Source organism: Cavia porcellus, unplaced genomic scaffold (assembly GCF_034190915.1).
Source record: "Cavia porcellus strain 051 isolate PalLab524CR breed Dunkin Hartley unplaced genomic scaffold, mCavPor4.1 scaffold_29, whole genome shotgun sequence".
NCBI classification, from domain to species: Eukaryota; Metazoa; Chordata; class Mammalia; order Rodentia; family Caviidae; genus Cavia; species Cavia porcellus.
In genome coordinates this window covers 18,337,360-18,352,540 of record NW_026947512.1, presented here as the reverse complement: position 1 = coordinate 18,352,540, position 15,181 = coordinate 18,337,360, and the positions used below count along the sequence as shown (strand labels likewise).

The following is a 15,181-nucleotide window of genomic DNA, read 5'->3' as shown; positions in this document are numbered from 1 at the left end:
TTTGAACTATTTATTTATTTAGAGATAAGGTATTGCTCTGTTGTTCATGCTGGCTTTAAAATCATTGTATAGCTCAGGCTGACCAATTTGAATTTGTGATCCTCCAGTCTCAGCCTCCTGAGTGCTGGGATTATAGGTGTGGGCCACTATACCTGGCTCTTTGCACTTTAATACCCTTCCCTTTTAAATCTCATCTAGTTTGGGCGCAGCCAATTTACTGATTTTGGGTATTTCCAGAGGACCAGATGATAAGTTAATGGCAGCAGTAGTAGGAAATTTGTAAAACAGGTTCATTATAAAATTGAATAATAAGGCCTGGGAACATTATGAGTATGACTATGGCCACTCTGTTTTATGCATGTAAATTCATTCTTAGGGCTATCAAATAATAATACTGTTAAAATAATAAGAAATGATAGTGATGCTGATTTACAGTTGGAAAGTACTTACCTTTTAATGCAGTTTTTAAGTGGACATTTCCTCATTTTCCTTGATATTCACAAAAGGCAGATGAGTTAGGCAGGTCAGGTCTGCCGTCCCTATTTATATTTTTCAACAGAAGAAGAAATTTTGAGACCAAGAGTGTTTAGGGTGCTTTCCACAGAGTACCACTTTGCTTGGTGGGGTTCATTGTTGATCCAGATTCTTTAAGGACCTGAACTCAATAATTTGACCTACTGACCTGGAAACTGAGTAGGGCGTCTTTTACGCCACCTATCCCTTCAAAATTTTGCCATAGTGTAGCAACCTTGTTAAAGATGTGCTGTAGTTAATAGCACACAAGAAAACAGACAGAAATTTGGACACCCAACAGATAGGTAGAGAATGAGCAGAAGATACATGCTAGAAGTGGATTCTGGAAGGCTGGAGGCTGAAGGAGGAGGATTGCAAGTTTGAAGCCTACCTAGCAAGACTGACTGAGACACAACTCAGTGCAAAGGTCCTGGATTCAATTTCCAGTATAAAAAGAGAAAGAAAGAAAGACAGACACACTGGGACAGTTGACTATACAAGCTTGATGGAGGATAACTGTTCATTAAGTGAATCATAGTCTTACCACACTCAACACTTAACAGGATTTCCGATTCTTGGTGATGTGTTCATTGAACATTCTAAAATATACCTTGTCCTCAACAGACTTCCTTCCAATACAGGCACGACAAATAGCAAAATAACACACAAGAAGTGTTAGGAATGCAGCTAATCTGATGCCTGTGGAGACTTCGTTGTTGTCATGACTGGGTAAGGGCATTCTGTCCCAGGAGCAGGCATTTGGGGTTCTCATGGATGCCCGTTCTTCTCAGTGACTTGTTGGTTCTTGGCATAGTGAAGCCCTGATTGCCAGCCAGAAGAATTACTGGCTGTAGATCAAACTCCTTTGCTTCTGCCTGGTGCTAGGGTGATTCCTGCTCCTAAGCGGGTATTACTGCATTGGAAATAAGTGTGGATTTCTGAGTGATGTCATTCTACTTTGGCACAGACAGGTATTTGTTTCTCTGGAATGAGTTAGCAGGGGTGAGGCAGACTGTCTGCCTCGGTTATCTTCCAAGGTTTCATTTATTTTAAAATCTGCTAACACATCTGCATGTTTTTTTTTCTTTGTATGTTTGTCATGTGCTATAATTACTTATGGGATTTCTGGTGACATCTTAATTAACTAGAGAAGGAAAAAATCGAAGATATAATTATAGGATTGTTCACAGATTTTCCTATGGAATATGCGGATCCAAATGTCACTGTAATATAGATGATTATAAATTCTTAAACCGAGAAATGCATGACGTTTGTGTTCCTCAGTCATCCATTATACCTGTGCTATGATTGTCCCTCATTTTGTGGTGTGTTAGTTAGCTTAGACTTTTTACTGTAATCATAGCCTATCTTAGGGGAGTTAAAAGGGAGTATTTTTAATATCTAAGAGAATTTCTAGATTCTTAGTTCTATAGATCTAATAGGAATTGAGTGTAAAGTCCTTGTATCCCAGCATTTAGATTGTACCCAGCGTACATTAGGAGAGTGTAGTGACCTGGTTTTGTTTATTCTTTCCCTTAGTTCTGAGAACACTAGTGCCAAGACGTGGGGTATGAATGAAGAAGTAGTCTGGGGCCTGCAAAAGCCGTAGACAGCGGGTAGGCAAGTAGAAGGCATCTTCTAATTCATCCCAGTCAGGTCTTCACGGTGGGTTCATAGACCCAGTTTACACACAAGTAGCAAGACCAAGATAAGTAAAATGTGGGTTGTAGTTGATGGATAACACATGAACAAAAAAACCATGCCTTGGATCCAGGGGGTCTGCCAGTACTAGTGAAACGGGTCAAAAATAAAACGGTGATCCATTTATCCCAGTACATAGAACAGTGTCTGGTACACATTAGGTGCTCAGTTAATGTTTGTTGAATGAATGAATACATGAAATAAGAAGATGTGGGGTACTCAAAGAAGGGCCTTGATCACAAGATACTGCAAATCTAGGCAAGAAATCTGGATGGCAGAGTTTCACATCTTGATTAGAACACCCCCCCCACACACACACACACACTGTGACTAGTCTTAAGGGGTCCACAGAGCTGTCCTGTGTGCTATGCAGACTCTCTAACTGCCTCCCTTCCTGTGAGTGGACTGCCAAGAGGGTCCTGGAAAGGCAAAGCGAGATGGCATACATTAAGGTCTACAGTGGCTCGTGTTTGGAGGTCATCCTTAAGTCTCTGCCATAACTCAGAAGAACCAGGTTCTGTAATCATCCAGGAAATTGTTATTAAGCACTTAACAGATGTCAGACACGGGGCTCATCCAGTTCTCCACTTCAAAGCAGATTCCTGAGCTCCCTGCTTTTGGGCATGCCATTCTCCCCAGGGTGTGGCTGGACTCCATGGAACTAATCCAGAGCCACAAGAATCCTGTTTCCATACAGCTCTTCCCCCAAACTTGATTATAGGGGACGATTTAGACTATTTTGAGGAAGGTGGGTACACCACCGCTTGAATCCTTTCTAATCATCTGTCTAGGCTGCCAAAGACAGTTTGTGGGACTGACGTGAAAATTTGTAAGCTCATTTCTCCATACATAGAATACATTGTTTTTGCTTTTGGCACTTTTCGCTTTCTATCTTTGAACTCTTCTATTCTGATCTCATTGCTGGCAAAGCTGAAGCCAGAGCTGTGCGATAAGCCCTAAGAAGTGTGCCCACCCCCTGTCTGCCTGCCTGTCTTTGAAAGACGCCTCCAGGCCACCACTGTACTACTGGGTCACACAGCCAGCAGCCCATTACAGGCAGAATCTTTTCAAGTCGGTTCCTACTTGGGTGATTTTATTTTATTTTATTTTGAGGGTTTTTTTCCCCCTCCTTCTTTTAACACCTTCCCCAGAAAATCCTCTCTGCATCCTGTGGCTTATCTGGGTCAGCAAGGGTCTGATTGCATGCATGGCACTGTCAGACCATAAATCCGCTGCAGCTCTGCCTCTGTGTGCAGCCCGTTTGCTTCTGTCAGCATCAGCAAAATGCATAATAGAGAAAATAAGCCAGAAAGGCTAATAACACTCATCTGAATAAAATAATCTCTTTGGCTGCTTCAGCTCATTTCATTTTAATCAAGGTGCCAGGTGGGAATTTAGGTTAAAAAGAAAAAAAAAACAGCCTCCTCCTCATCACTAGTTCCATGTCCAACCATCACTAAACAGTTTTTAAATTCTCTTCATACTTGGATGCTTAGTAGCATATATTGAATGATATATTCAACTCATTTGGGGTTTTGTCTATCATCACAGATACGTCTATTTTTAAAAGTGAGAAATTACATTCTTCTTAGCTGTATTGATATTTGCCAGCTCTGTAGAGACTGGCAGGTCTGATAGGAATTCTGAGATGGGGCCGGGCCCTGGAAGCTGCTGAGGCATCTAGGTTTTGGCAGTCTGGGCTCCCTCTGGATTCCTTCCTGTCAACCTCAGCACACAGTACCCAGTGTGGAATGCAGGCCTGATTGTTTCACCTCGTTCCTTAGGGAAAGGACAGTGGAAGATTGAAATCTGCTCTCACGTTTTTCCGGAGACTTACAGCTGCTTTGTTAATTGCCTGTTGCTGCTGTGTTATCCCAGCCATTATTTACTGAGGGCTGTGCATTTTCAGCAGGCTGTGCTCTTGGCCCTGGCCCAAGGCTGAGTGAGAAGCATGTTGGAAATTGATGAAAGCTGAGTGCTAGTTTGTTTGGAAATAAAAATAATAATATTTCCTTGCATTTGTGTGGTGCTTTCCTATAGCTGTGGTTCTTGTGCATTTGGTGTCTCTGTTGATCCATATAACAGCCCTCGAGTGAGCAAGTCAGAGGCTTTGGCCCAGAAGGGAATAGCTCACCACGGTAGTGCAGAAGCTCAAGTCTTCCCACTTATGCCATGCTCGGTGCACTGTTATCTACAGCGCCAGGGACATAGCAATTACTAATTAGACAGCACCTTAGGCTGGGAGAGCTCACGAGATTTTACAGCTAAGGACACTGATATCCATTTGATACATGGAATACTGAAACCAAGCCAAAAGGACATGGTCAAAAAAAGGTAGTATAGAGGCCAAGTTTATGGTGTTGGCACTGTTATCTACCCCTGGATATTTCAGAAAAATCTTATTGAGCATTTGTTGCTAAGTTTGTTGAACGTCCATAAATAGTCTCAACTGAAGGAGAAAAACTGGGCTAATGTCTTCGAAACGTATGACTCAGCTGTGCAGTTTTATGTCTTCTAGTGCATTTGTAGTGATAATCCCTTCTGCAGATGCACAGTCGCCTGGTGACTTTCTGAGTCTCCTTTCTTTTAACTTGAGTCATTTCCTTTCCAGTACAGCATGATGTTTTCTTGATCTTCCTCCTGAAAAAAATTTTAAGTAAAAAAAATACTTCTGGATATTTTGTCTGCTTTTTAGGGATTAGTGTTTGAGGAGGTTTGCAGCTGTTCAGCACATTCCTAAGGGATGAAGACCCTTTTCTTTAAATGCCCAAATACTACACAACCTGAGGCTTTTGGGGCAGGGAAAGCGAAGACATTGTGCAAACAAATGATAGATGGAAAAGATATAAAGGCAAATTTCAATCTCCTAGCCAAACGGAGTTTCTTTGGTTCCTTGGACCCAAATAAAATAAGGCCGCAAAGGCACTGGAGCAGGAAACCACTGTAGCAAAGCCTTTCTGTGCTCCCTATGAAATCACGTCTCGTTGACTTGCTTATTTTCCAGCCTGAAGTGTTTCATCTTTGTTCATGTTGGCTGGGAAAATTGCCTGTACAGTATATTTGTGTTCCCCTCTTCCCACACTCCCTGTACCTCTCCTTCTCAGCACTGTCCAAAAATAAGCAAATGAATTAATTCAGACACCTCATTTGAAAGGGGGATATGTCTGCGAAAGCATGGAAACTCAGAGGACCCAAAATACTGTACAAAAAGGTGCAGTTGTAATAAGAGACAGGGAACCCTAAAGGAGACAGGTTCTAAAACCTTTTTATTTTTGAAGCCAGTCTCCTTTTCTAAAGTAAAAAGCCTGCACAACTTCCATGCATGAAATAGATCAAAGACCTGTTTTTGTTTTGGAGTGTTTTTTTTTTTTTTTTTTAATTTCTGTAAGTCTGCTTTTAAGAACAAATTTATATAGAGTACTTGTGACAGAGCTATCAGTGTAAATAGTGAAACTATTTAAGAACTAAATATATTATCTCAAAAAACCAACCAGAAACATTTAAAACAGAAATTTTAAATGTTTACAGTGGTTTTTTTTTATAGTTGTTGTTTGTTTGTTTGTTTTGTTTTTTGTTTCGAGACAGAGTCTCATTTTGTAGTTCAGGCTAGCCTCAACTCAGTGTGATCCTCTGGCCTCAGCCTCCTTGTTGCTGGGATGCGTCACCATGCTCAGCCTAAAAATTTTAGATGTTTAAAAAAGATTTTGTCTTGAAATTGAATTGCTAACACTGCCTGGCAGCTTTTCTCATCCCCTTTCAAAAATATTAATTAGGTAAGCCCCGACACATATAAAGTTTTGCAGCAACTGACAATGAAGTGAGAATGTTAATTCTCAGGAGTCACCCGTGATCTCCCATTAGCCCAGCACAGGGCCCTCCGCTTTCTGTGACTGTAAAGAACTTGACTGCTATGTGATGAGGTATATGCGCACCTGCGCAGCTTTGTTCAAGGAAGTGCACAGGGGCTTCAATTAAGAAACAAGCCTGTGCAGAGTTCACCCTTTAGGACCCCACCAGGAGCACACTGTTGACAGGCTCATCGCTCACAGCGATTCTTTGTGCCAGGACTTGGGTGCAGTGAGTTTCCCCAGCCACCTGGGAGGCATGGTGGTGTCCAGTACAGGAGTCTGGGGCCCCAAGCTCTTTTCTGTGAGAGTTGTGCATTTGTGTAGATGCTTTGTAGTTCTCTTAATTGAAATGTGATTGTCTACTAATTTCAGAGCTTCTCAAAATGTACTTTAAAAGTTTACACCTGGTGAAACCAGTAATAACCCTCCCATTCCCTGCTGTAAAGATAGAAATAAATGCATGCGGTAAAAATATTTGTGGTCCCTTGAAACAAGTTCTTGGTTAAGTTTATTGATAATAAGGCATTTTGTTTTAAAATGATGCCACTTTTGCCTTTTCTTTTCTTTTCTTTTCTTTTCTTTTCTTTTCTTTTCTTTTCTTACTGGGTGCTGATGTGAATGGAACCCAGGGTCTCAGTCATGCTGAACCCTTACTCTACCAACTGAGCTCCATTACCATCCCCATTGTATCCTTGTTATTAACCCATATTCTTATCCTTTCAAGGGTGCCTGGGGACATAGCCTTGCATCCTTTTCTGTGGCCTTTGCTTTCCCTGCTTCCTTTGTGATCTGGAGCATCTGTGGTGAGCTAGCTGTCCATCCCTCCACTCTCCATTGACGTTCTGTCTTCCTTTATCTCCCACACTACACCGAGGCAACACCACTTTCGTAACTATGAATGCACCTGATGTTACACCGTGTTCATTTAAGACAAACTCCTACCCATTTATAGGATTAAGTTATAGCATCGTTTTTGTGTGTAAAGCACAATAGAGACTGCTGACTCATATTCTCCTTGTAGAAATAGGTTGAACCCACTTGTAAATATAAGAGAGCTGTACTTTTTAAAAAAAAGTGTCATAGCCTGGTACATTTCATGTTTATTGACACGGGTATCTTACCAAGAAAAACCACCTGAAGAAATGTAAATTAGATTTTTTTTTAGAACATTATAACTGAAACTGATTTGGAATTAATTTGAAAATTTCCTTCCAATGGAAACATCAAATATCATTGAATATAGGTGCTTTAATCTCTCACCATTCTAGATTTAGGATTGTTTCCCATTTAACTTTATTTTTCCAGATGTTAAATACTTACAAGGAAGTGAATTAATTACATGTGTTTCCCTCTTCGCTAGCATATTTTTAAATCTCCATGAGAATCTTTTAATTTCCCCCCAAAGGTGATGGACATCATGTTTCCACTGTGATTGGCTCATAAGTGTTAGTGATTTTGTTTATAGAAACAATGATGATGATGCCTGGGGCAGGGCCTGGGGATAAATATAGGACAATTTTACATGGATTGTAATAGTGGTGGGCTTGAAGCAGCTTCTTAGATTGGCTAGACACATAACTGATTTGCAGGTCTGAGGTGTTCAGAAGCTCGTGCAGGGCCTGGGGATTTAGCTCAGCGGTATAAGTGCCTGCCTGGCAAGTGTGAGGTCATAAATTCAATCCCCAGTACCCCCCCCCCAAAGTGTACACCTCAAAAGCTTATGCAGATATGATGTGATTATTTGTTTATTACAGAATTGAAAAACTCCTCCAAGATACATGTCCATCTTTATAAATTACAGGTGCTTGGAGCTGGGGATTTAGCTCAGCAGCATAAGTGCCTACCTTGCAAGCACATGGTCTTGAGTTTGATTCCTAGTACCAATAAAAAATTTTTTTAAAAAAATTGCAGGTGCCTAGACCCCTCCAGTACTAAATGGAGAAAGTGTAGGCTCAAGAACCAGGCCACTGTCAACTACTTCCTGTGTATTATGAGTTTGAATGGAAGGAGAGTGGGGAGGAGGAGAAGGTGCAGGCCGGGATTCTTCTAGTGGTTAAGAACACTCTTTGCAGTTCCACACTTGGTTTTGAATCCCAGTATTGCCACTCTCTTGCTATGTGTCCTAGAGGAAGGTATTTAACATTTGTTTGGTCTACCTTTCCTTGTCTTTCAAATGTGGCTAGCAGCACTCATCTTATTGGATAGTTTGGGGCTTAAGTTGGAGGACTTTAGCAAAGGCCCCTACCCTGTGCTGAGCACACAGTATCTCTTGATAAATAGTACTGTAATGATTCCTATTTTATGTCTGTCTTGGAAGAAATCCAGATTTCAGGTACAGAACTCTCTGCTGCTTAAATTAGTACTGTGAACTGAGAAGGTATTTCTTTTAGATCACACATTGTTTTCATTTAAAATGAGTATCTTAGAGGTTAGGACTTTTGTCTCTTCTCATGCCATAAATGCTTTAGGAATACATACATATATTCAGATATGGTTTGTGTTCTTAGTTATATGAGATACAGGACTGTGTTTCAGTCAATGAAATCAAAATTCTTTAATTAGGCTCCATGGAACTAAAGTTTTCAGTGACTTTTTAAAGGCAAATGTCACCAAAGTTGCCCTTATTAAATCCTACAATAGATAAACTTTGGGGGATTTAGTCTCTAATACTCTAGAAATTTTTGTCTCTAGATAAAATCTGTATCTTTTGTTTCTAACCCTAGAGATAAGCCAAATGACCTAATGGCTGAGGAATGGGCTTTGGAGTCAGACAGCCTAGACCTGTTCTAGTCAGGGAGTGCAGAACTGTGGTTTTAGGACCCAATTCCTTGTTCTTTGTGGCTCCTTACCAGCTACAGACAAGTTACAACCTGTATGAGCTTCACTTTTTAATCAGCAAGAAGGCAATAATGGTAGTTCCTTTATTACAATGAAATGATGGTGCTTAAATGGATTAAAGTTTTCACTTTGAGTTCCCAGGACATGGGAGATCCTTAAAAAGTAGTCTTTCTCCTCCTTTTCTTTTCCTCTTATTTTTTTTTTCCTGTTTTTTCCACTGAACTTTTAGAAAAGAAAAATATGTAGTCATCAGGCTTTGGGAAAGATACCTTCATTTTTGGTTATGCTTTGATTGCTGTGATTTGTGACATGGATTCTAATTGTAGGTGTTGGCCCTGGCTGCTTACCAACATTGATTTTATTGATTGAGTGAGTGATTGATTTTTTGCTGCTTCTTTGCAGGAAAGATCAGAATGTTCTCTCTCCAGTCAACTGTTGGAATCTCCTCTTAAACCAGGTGAAACGAGAGAGCAGGGACCACACCACCCTGAGCGATATCTACCTAAATAATATAATTCCTCGATTTGTCCAAGTCAGCGAGGACTCAGGAAGACTCTTTAAAAAGGTATGTCAATATTATTTTGGTGAAGCAGTGATGTAATCTTGTAAATAAAAGAATAGGTATCTTGCTGGCTTTCTTGACAGGCTTTCCCCTGGCCATTTTCTATTCATACTCATGGAGAGAAGAATATGTAAATTAGCATTCTTTGCTTTCTCTCTGACCTGAATTAGTTTTAGCCCTTGGAAAGTGGCCATTTGGGAGGTACACCCCTAGGGCTGGTGCCATTATTCACAGACTAAAAATACTTGCAATAATTTGCCAAATTCACCTTTTCTGTTGGTGTAGAACAAGCCTCTTGGAAGTCCAGGAACCTCTTTTCTTGCACTCTTCACCATTTATGGAGCTATTTACTTGTGGAGTTTGGTTATAAATGGTGGCAAAAGCCCCAGCCACTATACATAATAAATCATGCCTGACACTCAATCTCTGACATCCCCAAAAGACTTTCTAGAAGATGAATAATCTTTCCATAAGTTGCAAGAAGAGAGAGGATATATAGGGCTATTTAGAATTCATTGGTTTCTAGTGGACAGACCCTATGCTTAGATTTCTGGCTGGGATAGAAAAGACTCAACCAAGTTTTTCATCAATGCAGCTGTAACTCTTGATCAGTTTTCCAACCCCTAGTGTAAGTTTTATAGATTTCATAAGGATTGGAATTAGTATTCAGTTTCTTTTGTTTTTACCAGTGTGAAAAAAAGCTTTGGATTACAGCTCCTAGGCTGTATCATGGACTGATTCATGAAGGCATTTCCCTTGTGTCTCAAGAAACATAGGGCTGAGGGTACAGTCATCTAAGAAAAAAAGGAGAGAAAGATAACTGCTCCCAGGGCTCATTGAATGCCCTGTGGCTAGGGCCACACTTCATTTCAGGGTAAGGGTGCTTGATACCAGTTCTATAGTTTCTAGCATCTGGTCTTGCTTGTTATTGATCTAAAGTCTTCTGCAACACTTGGTGATGAGAGAGAGAGAGAGAGAGAGAGAGAGAGAGAATGTGTGTGTGTGTGTGTGTGTGTGTGTATGACTAAAATTAAATCCTATTGAAGCAAAATCTCAACAATAATTGGTTACCACTTCAGCTCTTCTGTGTGACATTGACAACCACTTAGACTATCTCTAGCAGGAAAGAGATGGGCAAGTAGTTTGTGCTTGCATTTTGTCTGTTCCAAGAAAACTTGTTAGCAAGAGATACTTATCCAGGTTGACTTCACCTAATCTGTCAGCAGTCTTTTCCACTACTCTTAGAAGTTTATGGTCCATGCTGAGAAAGTCTAGCTTCTCCAACTCTCAGAGATGTCTGTGGTGAAGGCAGCCAAATATCAAAGCAGATACCCAGCCACGTTTCCCCGGGGACCTCCATGCATGACGCTCCTACAAGGCACAGGGCCTGTGACTCCGAAGGCAGATCACCCCACAAATGATGTTTCAGTTGTGGTGTCAAGGCTGACCTTCATAAACTGTGCCTTTCATTCTGAGGACTTTCTTATATAGGACTGTTTATTTATTTCACGATTATGTATTGAAGAAAACTACACTCAACTCAGTGCATTTTCCCTAAGTGAACCTGCCCATGTAACCAATTCCTGGATAAGACACAAAACCTTTTAGTACCTTACAAGATTCCGCAATGGTCCCTTCTAGTCACCCTCCTTCTAAGCCTATAAGGATACCACTGTTCTGACTTTTCATAACAGAGATTAGTTTTGTTTCATTTCACATACTTTAAGTACAGTGATACAGTCTGTATTCTTTGGAGTCTTGTTTCTCTCACTTGACATTACATTTGTGAGTTTATTCATAGTATTATATGTAATTGCAGGTTATAGGACTTTCTCTTGATCTTCATAACTTTGTTTTGATTCAATTATAGTTGATTAGAAAGATACATAGGATTGCTGAATGGCCCACATTTACTATCCCACAAAGTGAATAATCGCTTTTCTCTTTCCCTGGGGACCCCAGTGTATAAAAAAGAATTCTAAATAAACATTCATTCTGTTTTGACTGGGTAAAAACATCTCTGCTTTCTAGTAAAAGGCAAAGAAACAATCTCCATACCCCAATTTTTCAATCTCTGTTGTTTAGAGTGTATTGCACATGATAAATTAGAATCTCTCAGATTAAGATGCAGTGGTCAGATAAGAGACCTCAGGAATGTTCCTAGCCACCATTTCAGTTTTCTATTGTTGTTGTTTGGGTTTTTTTTTTTTTTTTGGCGGAGGTGGGAGTCGTGGTGGTTTTTGGTTTTTTGAGACAGGATCTCCCTATGTAGCCTAGGCTGACCTTGAACTCCTTCCTGGTGATCCTCCTGCGTCAGTCTTATAGGTGTTGAGATTACAGGTGTTTACCCCCTACACCCAGCATGTTATCAGTTATTTGTAGCCTCTTGGGGCTGCTTTGTATAATCAAAGCAAAGCCCTTTTCCAAGTGGCCCATTTTTGGGTGGCCCACCTTTGTTAATTCTGAGACCATGGGTAGTGACTTCTTTGAATGTCTCAGTTCCCTAAATGTAAAAAAAAAAAACAAAGTTTGCCTCAATAATCTACATGATACCTTCTAAATACAGTGCAATACAATTTTGTGGTAATCAGCCTACAAGAGAAGCTTCTTGTAGTTGTTGCATAAACTTTGTTAAATTTTGGTAGGTAAATTACAGTTCCAAAGAAAGGACAAACCAAAGTGAGATATGGATGGAGAGAGGGCTAGTTTAAGCAACTGAAACCAGATATCCTGAGGAATGCAGAGTTGTTTCAGATGCTGTTATCTAAAATGATTAGCAACCAGGAGATGCCAAACTGAATCCAAATGTATTTCTTATACCAGTAGGTTTAGTTCTAGCAGCAAAAGAAATATCCATTTCTTTGGAGATAGAGGCTTCAGAAAAAATAGATTTATTTCTGTCTTGACTGTGGACATCTGTGCTTTACGTTAATTTTTATTTATTTAAGGAGAAAAAGAAAAAAAAACAAAAAGGGTAAAAGTAATATAAAATTTAAAAAATAAACAGTAAGAAATCACTAGTTAATAGATTACATATTCTCATCTTAGAAATAGTTGTTCAAGTTACAAAATTGAAGCACATAAAGTGGACTTTCAAACAGTGAGAGTACAAACAGTTATGTTCAATGATCCAAAAAACACTCAGTAATATGGTTATCTATCTTACACACTTAAACATATATGCAGTAATAACCTTTAGAACACTTTCTTTTCTTTTTTTTTTTTTTTGTAGAATGACCATTACACATTTTGGGTTTTATTACTCCCACATTTCTTACTACTTTTTTTGAAGAGAGTAAAACCAAATGCGACATATCAGAACAGAGTCAGTCAAATCAAAAGGATGGACATAATAGATAATGTAAAAACAAAATATAAAGTGATCAACAATGGTTACCATACTGCCTCTTGCTATTTTAAGAAGAATTGCCAGTTATAATAAAATTGAACTAAACAGGAAATAATAAAACCAAAGCATTGGAGACATTACAGGATTTTAAAAGAAAATAATAGTCAATCGGAATGGGTGTCATAATGATTCTTATTGTCTTCACAGTTATGCCTATACTTTCGATTTTGGTACTATCAAGGAAAGCAGAATAGAGGAAAATCAGTCAAAATAAGATGGTGAGGGCAATACGGGATTTCAAATCAAGTTAATAGGAAATCAAAGTAGGTTACTATAATGTATCCTGCTATTTTTTATTTATTTTTCCCTTAATTAAAAAAAGAAAAAGAAAAAAAGTAAATAATTTTAAAAAGGGGGAGGGGCTGGGGATTTAGCTCAGCGGCATAAGCGCCTGTCTTGCAAGCAGGCATTCGTGAGTTCAGTCCCTGGTACCCATAAAAAGGAAAAAAGACCCCCCAAAAAGGGTGGGGGGGGGATTGAGATAAAAGAGGGCATAACAACAGAACAGTGCAGGTCAAATCATAACCATTTAAGCAAAACAGTGTTTCACAACAAGATATCCTGACATGAAAATAGTTACCATAGTGTCTCTTTCCTTGAAATCTTTGAATATAACTTTTTATACTGTAGCACCAAATATATCAAGACACTATAAAACCATTCAAGAGAATGACATTATTACAGGGTATTCAGAACCAGCTAACAGAAAATGAACAATGGTTTCTATATAAACTCCTTGTCTATAAAAGTTTTGCTTATATTATCATATATAATAAAATCCAATAAGATACAACCTTTTAAGACCAATGGAGACGGAAGAATGCACGTTTGATGGGACTTCAAAACAAGATGATACTAAATCAGCACTAGCTATTATGATGTCTTGTTTTCTCCAAAGTTGCTGTTCCTACCATCCGATCTTCTCTGCCTCATTTCTGTTGAGCTCTTTTTCTGTCATTTGTTGTCAGTTTGTCATTCTTCATTTCGTTTTCTGCTCCATTCATTGTGGCCTCTCTGCCACTATTTCTGGAATCTTGGTATTTTCCTTTTTTAGACTATCCTGCAGTATTCTCTGTAGAGTTGAATTGGTGGTTGCAAATTCCCCTAATTCCTCTTTATCCTGGAAGCACCTTGTTTTTCCATCAATTTCTAGGGACAGTTGTGCAGGATATATCAATCTTGGCTGGAGATTATTATCTTTCAAAGCTTGAATTATTTCCCCCCACGCTCTTCGTGATTTGATGGTTTGTGCTGAGGAGTCTGCTATAATTCTGATGGGTGTTCCCTTGTAAGTGATCTGTTTCTTGTCTCTGACGGCTTTGAATATTCTGTTCTTATATTGGATTTCTGGAATTTTGATTATTATATGCCTGGGTGTAGCTCTGTTTAGGTTGTAGGTGGCTGGTATCCTGTATGCCTCATATATCTGAGTATCTTTACCATTTGCCAGTTAGGGAAATTCTCTTGGATTATTTCTGTGAATAACTTTTGTAGTCCATTTGTTTGTGTCCCCACTTCTTTTCTTATGTTCTTAATTCTTAAGTTATAGATCCTCTTATCATCTTCTAGTTTTTTTATTGTTGCTATTTGTTTTTTTGTTATTTGTAAGAAGTTTTTTCATTTCATACTCCCATATTACAAATCTGCCCTCCAGTTCAGATAACCTGTCCTTAGTTTCTTTCAAGCTGTTATGCCAGTTTTCGATAGAGGTTTTAGTTTCCTGGTAATCTCTTTGAACCTGCTTCATGTATTCTATGTTTTGTCTATCTTCCCATCAAACAATTCTCCCCTTTTTTTCTGTTCTTCCATTCCACCATCTGTTTTTCTTGGGTGGTGCTTAGCATTTCTCTAACTATTCTGTTTATATCTTGCTTCAGGTCATTAATAACTTCATTCCTGAACTCGTCTATGAGGCTCTGGAGATAGCGCTTTATATCTATTGGGGCTGTGTCTGCTATTGTGTGTTTCTCAGGATTAGGGGCCGAGGACCCTTTCTTGTTGCTCCCTCTTCCCATATTCTTTGTTCCTTATATTTCAGCGTGTATAGGAGGGCCAGCTTCTTTCCCTGTCAGCCACAGTCTGTTTGAATTATGCTGGCTAGGTGTTCCTGCCCACTGCAGTGTACTAGGGAGACACAGACCTGGGCAGCCTATGCTGAGCCCACCCCTCCACGTCAACCTACTGAAGGCTTCACCTCTAGGGTGCACCTTCAGGCACTGGGACCTGAGTTGGGCTATCCTAATGGGTCTCAGCCAGTGGCGTGTCACAGGCCAGGCACTCTCCACCAATCCTGCTTGAGAGGGGGATATG

The 15,181-nt window shown here is 39.6% G+C and overlaps 1 protein-coding gene across 7 annotated transcripts in view; it reads left to right on the top strand.

Moving 5' to 3' along the window:
- The window catches only part of Srgap2 (SLIT-ROBO Rho GTPase activating protein 2), a 254,821-nt gene that overhangs the window by 112,491 nt on the left and 127,149 nt on the right, over positions 1-15,181 (top strand). For all 7 annotated transcript variants that reach the window (XM_063239681.1, XM_005005865.4, XM_063239687.1 and 4 more), the window contains exon 3: positions 9,303-9,465. In XM_063239681.1, the coding sequence (XP_063095751.1) occupies positions 9,303-9,465 (163 nt within the window). The remainder of the gene's footprint in view (positions 1-9,302; positions 9,466-15,181) is intronic.